Below are 9,844 nucleotides of genomic sequence, written 5' to 3' on the forward strand. Positions count from 1 at the left end.
ATTCTAACACAGTACAGGTACATGGTAGGTACCCAAAATTAAGAGTCTGTCATTTGGACATCAGATTTGTAAATTCATCTCCTGCCCCACCAACCAGAAATACAATGACNTGAACTAGTCAAGCTGTGTGTGGCGGTATTGGGGATAGGATCTTGCTATGTAACCCTGGTTGGTGGCCTGGAACTATGTAGACTGGAATGACCTCTTATTTACATAGATTTGCCTGCCTCTGCTACTAATCGAATACTAATGGAAGTTTTGATAAACTGTTTAGAAGGAAGGTTTGATTATAGAAGAATATACTGTAGATGCCTTTAAAGGAACTTGGAAATTTATGCTCAGAGATTTTCAAACAGTAATAAATGAAAGTTTAACTTCTGAGCACTTATACCAATAANTCTCAAACAAAGTAGTCAAGTGCTTTTCCCATTTATACATCACAAACACAAGGGAGCATAGACATATCTGGCAATGAGAAGANGCATTTGATTCATTAACCTGTTAAAACAGGAGTAAGAAAAAAGCAGTACAGCTGGCAAAAACAGTGTAGTGACTATATTTTGTCAGCTTATGGACAAAAGTGACTTCTACATCTTTAAGTGATTGGGAGAAAATATAACACTACTATTATGTGGCACTTCTAAATCATAGTCACATAATTCACAGTCCAAAGCCTCTTTATGATATCAGGTCCATCAGAGTAAATATTTAGTGTTTGGCTCTTTACAGAGAAGATGTGTCAGTCTCTGCCTTAGAACATTGTACAACTTTATTAAAATCCTCCTTGAAGAGATTCAAGTAGCAAGTTAAGCTGCATGTGTGATGATGGTTGATATAAAGCAATATGGCAAGATATAAATATACATCAAGTAATATGAATTTTAGGAATTGAGATCTGAGCATGATATCATTTTCTCCCCAGTATAGCAAAAATTACCTGTTATGAAAGGAATGCATAGAATTCCATGAAGTACTCAAGTAGTGAAACATGCACATAGCTTTACATTTTATGCAGTGGGATAGTAGCCTTAGAACTTACCTGTTAACACAACTTTTCCAGATGCAAAGATTAACAACACAACCTGTGGTTTTACCATCTTATAAATAAGGCCGGGGAAAAGTTCAGGTTCATAACTGCTGAGACAGAGAAAATGATAAATAGGACAGCCATTCACTGGTTTTTCAGAATATTCAAGATCCCACATGTTAAATCTCACCTCACAGTTGTAGAAACTACCATTTTACTAAAAGCCTCTTCTTGTCTCTCTCAGCAAGAATAGTGTTTTGAGTGTAAATTTTGTTTTTATGCTAGGATTAAACCCAGAGCCCTAAACATTTTAGGGAAGTGCCATGACACTGAGCTACAATCCCGGCCCTAACTGTAGACACTTAAGACATTCAAAAACAAGAGCTTTTTTTAGTGACTGGGGATTGGTTGCTAATGCCTGTAAATTCCAGCACTCATGAGACCAAGGGAGAATTGAGAGTTTAAGACAAGTCTGGGCTACATAGTAAGACTGTCTCTAGAATGATTACATTTTATTGGTTTTTTTAAAGCAAGGCCTCCTTGTGTGTTTCTAAGATTGATCCAGTACTTGCTATGCATAGCTCAAGCTGACCTTGATCTTGTGGTCTTCCTGCCTCAGCTTCCTGAGATCTAGGATTTCAGGCCATCATAACCAGATAATTTTTGGCTTCCAGTTCTGGGCCAGTGCCCTGAGCAGACCTTGGACTTGAACTCCACAGCCAGTCCCACAACACCCAGAGGAAGCTCCACTCCCGGGTTCTCTTAACAAGCCCAGGATCATAGGACCAGAGGTGAGGACTCAACATCTGTACCAACACCGGGAGTAACTGGGACCAGCAGAATCCAGGGACCCAGGAACCCCACCTGACTAGTGGCATGGATTCCTTCTGGTCTGAGCAGGCACCCTGAGCAGACCTTGGGCTTGAACTCCACAAGCAGCCTCACAATACAAAGAGAAAGCTCCACTCCCAGGCACTTTAACACACCCAGGATCACGAGATCCCAGAATCACAGGATCTCAGAGACAGAGAAATCTGAGGAGTTCTGACACAATAAGGATCACAGGAAGGACAGGCTCCAGTCAGACACAGGAAGGTCAGGTAGCACTAGAGATAATCAGATGGTGGGGGGCAAACTGAAGAACATAAGCAACAGATACCATGGTTACTTGGCATCATCAGAACCCAACTCTCCAACCATACCAAGTCCTGGATACACCATCACACTAGAAAAGCAAGATTCAGATCTAAAATCACTTCTCATGATGATGATAGAGGAATTTAAGAAGGATATAAATAACTCCTTTAAAGAAATATAAGAAAATAAAAGTAAACAGCTAGAAGTCCTTAAAGAGGAAACAAAAAGATCTCTTAAAGAATTATAGAACACAATCAAACAAGCAAAGGAAAATGAACAAAACCATCCAAGATCTAAAAATAGAAATAGGAACAATAAAGAAATGACAAAGGGAGACAACCCTGGAGATAGAAAACCTAGAAAAGAGATCAGAAGTCATAGATGCAAGCATCACCAACAGAATACAAGAGATAGAAGAGAGAATCTCAGGTGCAGAAGATACCACAGAAAACATTGACACAACACTCAAAGAAAATGCAAACAGCAAAAAGCTCCTAAGCCAAAACATCCAGGAAATCCAGGACACAATGAGAAGACCAAACCTAAGGATAAGAGAACCAAGATTCCCAAATTAAAGGGCCAGTAAATATCTTCAACAAAATTTTGGAAGAAAACTTCCCTAACCTAAAGAGAGAGATGCCCATGAACATACAAGAACCCTACAGAACTCCAAATAGACTGGACCAGAAAAGAAATTCCTCTTGTCACATAATAATCAAAACACCAAATTCACCAAACAAAGAAAGAATATTAAAAGCAGTGTAGTAACTATAAGTTCTTTGCTTTTCTTGAATTCAATTCCTTTCAGTTGTCAACTTGACTATATTTGTTATGAACTACAATCCAGAATTGGAAGGCTCACCAGTGACTCTAATCTGGAGGCTGGGAGATAGAAGTTTCTGATCTGGATCTTGGTATGGAGATCTTGAGGCATAGTGGCTATGGATTCCAGAAGATTAAGACAGGGAGATCTCTGAGTTCAAGGTCATCTGGGATTAAAGGTGTGGTGGCACACACCTTTAATCTGGGCTACACCTTCTGCTGGAGACCTTCATAAGGACATTGGAAGAAGGCAGTCTTGTTCTCACTCTTTTGCCTTCTTGCCGTGTGGGACTCAGCAACTGCTAGACCCTTGGACTTCCATTCACAGCTACTACTGAACCATTGTTGGGAATTGGACTGCAGACTGTAAGTCATCAATAAATTCCTTTACTATATAGAGACTATCCATAAGTTCTGTGACTCTAGAGAACCCTGACTAATACACAGTCAGGGAAAAAGGTCAAGTAACATATACAGGCAGACTGAACAGAATTATATCAGACTTCTCACAAGAGACTATGAAAGCTATAAGATCCTGGGCAGATATTGTACAGACCCTAAGAGAACACAAATGCCAGCCCAGGCTACTATACCCGGCAAAATTCTCAATTACTGTAGATGGAGAAAACAAGATATTCCATGACAAAACCAAATTTACAAAATATCTTTCCACAAATTCAGTCCTGTGGGACAATGGGCTCTGCACAGACAGCTTGGTCTCCAGTTGAGCTGAGGTCTGAACCCCGGTAGAACCTGGTGGTGATAATTCACCTACATGGGACAGTAAGTGTTCCTCCATGTCTCCTGGACCCCTGCCTCCTGTCATAGTTTCCACCCCCACAGCCCCCACAGGAGAAGTATGTCCCAAAATATTACTATTTGCAGATAATATGATAGTATACTTAAGTGACCCCAAAAGTTCCACTACAGAACTCCTAAACCTGATAAACAACTTCAGCTAAGTGGCTGGATATAGCATTAACTCAAACAAATCAGTAGCCTTCCTCTACTCAAAGAATAAACAGGCTGAGAAAGAAATTATGAAAATGACACCCTTCACAATGATCACAAATAGTATTACATACCTTGGTGTAATTCTAATCAAGCAAGTGAAAGAGCTGTATGACAAGAACTTCAAGTCATTGAAGAAAGAAATCGAAAAAGATCTCAGAAAATGGGAAGATCTACCATGCTCAAGGATTGGCAGGATTAATATAGTCAAAATGGCTATCTTCCTTAAAGCAATCTGCAGGTTAAATGCAATCCCCATCAAAATTCCAACTCAATTCTTCAACGAATTAGAAAGGGCAATTTGCAAATTCATCTGGAATAACAAAAAACCTAGGATAGCAAACACTCTTCTCAAAAATAGAAGAACCTCTGGTGGAATCACCATCCCAGACCTCAAGCTGTTCTACAGAGCAATTGTGATTAAAAACTGCATGGGACTGGTACAGTGACAGACAGGTAGATCAGTGGAATACAATGGAAGACCCAGAAATGAACCCACACACCTATGGTCACTTGATCTTTGACAAAGGAGGTAAAACCCTCCAGTGGAAAGAAGACAGCATTTTCAACAAATGGTGCTGGCTCAACTGGCAGTTAGCATGTTGAAAATTGTGAATTGATCCATTCTTATCTCCTTGTACAAAGCTCAAGTCTAAGTGGATCGATGAACTCCACTTAAAACCAGAGACACTGAAACTTATAGAGGAGAATGTGGGAAAGAGCCTTGAAGATATAGTCCTGTGAAAGTTCTATACTCCAGTATAGGGGAATATCTGGGCCAGGAAACTGGAGTTGGTGGGTTGGTGAGCAAGGGGAGAGGGGAGAGGATAGGGGATTTTTGGAGGGGAAACTTTGAAATGGGATAACATTTGAAATGTAAATAAAGAAAATATCTAATTTAAAAATAGAAAATAGTGAAAAAAACAATATTCCAACTTAATTCTTTAGTTCTTCATAGAGTTAGAAAGAACAATTAGCAAAACATCTGGAATAACAAAAAACCCAGGATAGCAAAAACTATTCTCAGCAATAAAAGAAATTCTGGGAGAATAACCATCACTGACCTCAAGCTGTACAACACAGCAATAGAGATAAAACCTATATGGTATTGGCATAGAGACAGGCAGGAATATTATTGGAATAAAATTGAAGACCCAGAAATGAAACCACATACTTATGGTCACTTCATCTTTGTCAAAGGAGCTAAAACCATGCATTGTAAAAAAGACAGCATCTTTAAAACTGGTGTTGTTTAAACTGGTGGTCAGCATACAGAAAAATGCAAATTGACCCATTCTTATCTCCTTCTACAAAGCTCAAGTCCAATTGGATAAAGGACTTCCACATAAAACCAGATACACTGAAACTTACAGAAAAAAAGTGGGGAAGAGCCACAAACACATAGGTAGAGGGGGAAAATTCCTGAATAGAACAACAATTACTTAGGCTCTAAGATCAAAAACTGACAAATGGGACATCATAAAATTGCAAAGCTTCTGTAAGGCAAAGGAAACTTGTCAAGAGGACAAAATGGCAACAAACAAATTGGGAAAAGATCTTTACCAATCCTACATCAGATAGAGTGCTAATATCCAATATATACAAAGAACTCGAGAAGTTAAGACTTCAGAGAGTCAAATAACCCTATTAAAAATGGGGTACAGAGCTAAACAAAAAATTTTCAACTGAGGAATATGGAATGGCTGAGAAGCACTTAAGAAATGTTCAACATCCTTAGCCATTAGGGAAATGCAAATCAAAACAACTTTGAGATTCTACCTCAAACCAATAAGTTTGGCTAAGATCAAAAACTCAGGTTGACAGTAGATGTTGGCGAGGATAAGGAGAAAGAGGAATACTCCTCCATTGTTGGTGGGATTGCAAGCTGGTANAACCATTCTGGAAATCAGTCTGGCAGTTCCTCAGATAATTGGACATGGTATTATCTGAGGACCCAGCTATCCCACTCCTGGACATATACCCAAACGATTCTCCAACATAACAAGGTCACATGCTCCACTATGTTCATACTAGCCAGAATCTAGAAAGAACCCAGATGTCCTTCAACAGAGGAATGGATATAGAAAATGTGGTACATATACACAATGGAATATCTCTTTAAAATGTTGACTTCATGAAATTCTTAGGCAAATGGATATAACTAGAAAATATTATCCTGAGTAAGGAAACCCAATCACAAAAGAGCACACACGCTATGTATTCACTGATAAGTGGATATTAGCACAAAAGTTCGGAATACACATGATACAATTCACAGACCACATGACACTCAAGAAGATGGAGGACCAAAGTGTGGGTTCTTTTGTCCTTCTTAGAAAGTGAACAAGATACTCATGGGAAAAATTATGAAGACAAAGTGTAGGGCAGAGACTGAAGGAAAGGCCATCCAGAGACTGTCCCACCTGGGGATTCATCCCATAGACTGTCACCAAACCCAGGCACTATTGTGGATGCCAAGAAATGCTTGCTGAAGGGAGCCTGATATAACTGTCTCCTGAAAGGCTTCGCCAGAGCCTTACCAATACAGAGGCAAATGCTAGCAGCCAAACATTTGAACTGAGTGCAGGGTCCCCATTGGAGGAGTTAGAGAAAGGACTGAAGGAGCTGAAGAGGTTTGCAACCCTATAGGAAGAACAACAGTATCAATCAACCAGACGCCCCCCCCCCCGAGCTCCCATGGACTAAGCCACCAACCAAGGAGTATACATGGCTCCAGCTGCATACATAGTAGAGGATGGCCTCATTAGGTATCAGTGGAAAGTGAGGACCATGGTCCCATGAAGGCGTGATAAATGCCCCAATGTAGGGGAATGGAGAGGGGTGAGGCAAGAGTGGCTGGGTGTATGGAAGAATACCCTCATAGAAGCAGGGGGATGAGGGATGGGATAGGGGGGTTCCAGGAAGGGGGTGCGGAATTGAGAAAGGAGATAACATTTGAAATGTAAATAAAGAGAATATCCAATAAAATATTTTTATGAGATTTTGGAAAAGAGCTAATTTTTGATTAATGTTTCTCACATTTGATAGCCACCCTAGGTGATTAGAAATGGAGATTAACTTTCAGCATCAGGTTTGGTACTTGATCTTGTTAGTTAAATACTCTTTGCTTGTTACACTGAACTAAAGCTTGCCAGTAACAGTATATAAATTTTTTTATGAATTTTCTGAGTTCCCAATAATATGTACATTTTGTATGCATTTATAAACTGATGAACATTTTTAACAAATAAAACCAAAAAATAAAAGTTTAAGATCACATGTACTTGTCTTTGGACAGATGCTATACAAAGGAACCAGTTATACTATACCAAACATGTAAAGTTAACAATTTATTCCTGTAAGTAGTAAATCACAAAGATTTACTAGAAATATGTGCTGGATCTTTACAGAGCAAAGGATAGGTCTTAAGAACTGAGTCTCCACGTTCCAGCCCAGAGAAGGACACAGAGACATGGAAAAAGTTGAGATGTCACCCCAGAGAGTGTACAAAAGTACAACTGTTCTCCAAGTAATGGCTTATGGAGAATAGGTATAAAGAAAGTAAGGAATCTGAAAAGTGGCACATTAGGATCTGCCTGAATCTCCATGTGTACAAAGGGATGAACCAGACCACACTGACAATGCCCACAGTTCTTCAACCAATAAAACTGTAGAAGCCCTTGCTGGAGACAAAGGGAATTGTCCTGAAGAGTGTGAAGGTCCTTCCCAAACTATGTTTTTAAAGTGACAAGCACAATGAACTCTTGATTAGAGATGCATTTCACATATCAGTGTAAATAAGAGCTGAAACAGAAAGGACAAAGGGCACAGACCACCCAAGAGAAGCTGACTTCAAATACATGACAATTTCTTGGCCAGTTCACCCTTGAATCTTCTTACAGTAACACCTCTCCAGAAGCACTTTTCTGACTCTCCAGATCCACCGTAACACAAAATGCCCTGTTCATAGTTCCATAGCACATAGAGTTGTCTCAGCTCCATAGTGCCTACCACAGTTCATGACTAACCTTGACAATTTGTCTTTATTTTAGTAAGGCAACTCCAGATGGTCAAGGGACTAAGACTGCATAGGTGGCCTGTGGTATCAGCTACTACACAATACTCACCTGGAGTTTAGACCCTTAACAAGTAATTAGCATATTTTCTTAGTTAAAACTAAAGTAGAAATGCTCACAAAAAGCTATAAAGATGATTGTAATATAGATTGATAGAGAAGGTAGCAAGGGGAAAACTATGTTGGTAATGTAGCTAGGTGGTAGAGCCCTTGCCTAAAAGACAGGAGACACTGGCTTTAATACCCCCCAGACCTGGTTGTGCATGCTTATAATCCCAACACTCAGGAGGCTGAGACAAGAGGATTGATATAGTGTGAGACCAGCCTGTGTTATATAGCCAGACCTTATTTCAAAACTAGGACTGAATTAGATGTTGAAATGCAAATTTTCAGACCTTAAATTACTCTTGACCTGATCATGAGTGATGGGTGTCATGTTTCCCACAAGCTCTGGGCATTGAGAAACCTCTAAGCTAAGAAGAAATCTCTTTCTCTGCTTAGAAAAGACCCTTAAGGCTCCCAATGTTAAGCATATACGCACACTTGTATTGACATCTATAATCTGTGGATGAAGGCCTGACAGAATGCTTTTGAGGGAGGCCAGAGTGAGAGTGGAAAGTTTCTGGAAGACAAAGTCTACCTTCCAGCCAGACACAGCAAAAATGACTAGGCTCATAAATCTGGCTGGTTGGGAACACAAGACTGGTATGGGCTGCTTTTGGAAGATATAAGCCAAGCAGCTGAGTCTACTCTTGCTCTTCCGGCAGTTTTGTTTTTAAAAAGTGAAAATGGTGATAGGTGACTGTCATTGTCTACTGTGATCCCTCTGCATGTCATTGAGAAAGGAAGGGAAGAAGGAAGATGAATTGCACACAGCATGTCGAGCCCCAAATGGCCTGAAGGGAGAACTAGGAGTCTACCTCAGCCATGCTTTGAGTTGAGATGGAGCTCATTCTTGTGTTCTCAGAAGGGAGCTGGAGACCTGTGGCTCAAGATTCTCAACAACAAAATGGCAGTGATTGCATATTTAAAAATGAAGTATAAAAATGGAGTATGTACTAAGTTTATAAATTATCCCTGGGTTGAAGAAGAAAACACACCTAGAGGCAATGTATATTGTATAAGGAAAAGACAAAGCTGTTCACAAAACTCAGACATTTGAAAAATAAAAAATAATAATAATAATAATAACAGATAGCATAATCACTCAATAAGCAAGTTGTATGGAAGAGGAGATGAAAATAATGAGGAGGAAGGAGAATGCACTGTCCAAGCTAGATCTAGGAATGAACTAGAGTTTGACAGTTAAGAAAAGTCCAGATACTTTAAACTTCTGTTGGGTTGGGTCTACAAGGAAAGCTATCAAAGCCCCCTGCCACTGTCCTCACCCACACAGATGAACAGCCTCACTGCTCACTCCCAAAGGAGGGAGAAAGGTGGAATAAGCCTGAAGTAATCAAGAGAATGTAAAAGCATCTGCCATCCTACATTAGGTTAGGAGTTTGGCCCCAGTGTGTACTCAAGAGAGATTGTGATCCCTGAAGCCTGAGCTGCCCTCTCTGAGGGCTGAGCTGAGGACTGGGAGCCACTCTGGTTGTGGAGATTAGGATTAAAGAAGCCAGGAGGTTTTTGCTATCCTAGGTTTTTTATTATTCCAGATGAATTTGCCAATCACCCTTTCTAACTCTGTGAAGAATTGGGTTGGAATTTTGATGGGGATTGCATTGAATCTGTAGATTGCTTTTGGCAGGATGGACATTTTGACTATGTTA

General features: G+C 39.9%; 1 protein-coding gene across 3 annotated transcripts in view; it reads right to left on the bottom strand.

Annotated features, from left to right (window-relative positions):
* The window catches only part of Tbpl2 (TATA-box binding protein like 2), a 25,657-nt gene that overhangs the window by 3,602 nt on the left and 12,211 nt on the right, over positions 1-9,844 (bottom strand). For 2 of the 3 annotated variants that reach the window (XR_002380390.1, XM_021194404.1), the window contains exon 6: positions 1,040-1,134. Coding sequence is in view for 2 of the 3 variants with exons in the window: in XM_021194404.1 (XP_021050063.1) it covers positions 1,040-1,134 (95 nt within the window). In the remaining variant the exon portion in view is untranslated. Of the gene's footprint in view, positions 1-1,039; positions 1,138-9,844 lie in introns of all 3 variants that reach the window. The other variant, XM_021194402.1, reaches the window with a different exon arrangement.

Source organism: Mus pahari, chromosome 3 (assembly GCF_900095145.1).
Source record: "Mus pahari chromosome 3, PAHARI_EIJ_v1.1, whole genome shotgun sequence".
Classification (NCBI taxonomy): Eukaryota; Metazoa; Chordata; class Mammalia; order Rodentia; family Muridae; genus Mus; species Mus pahari.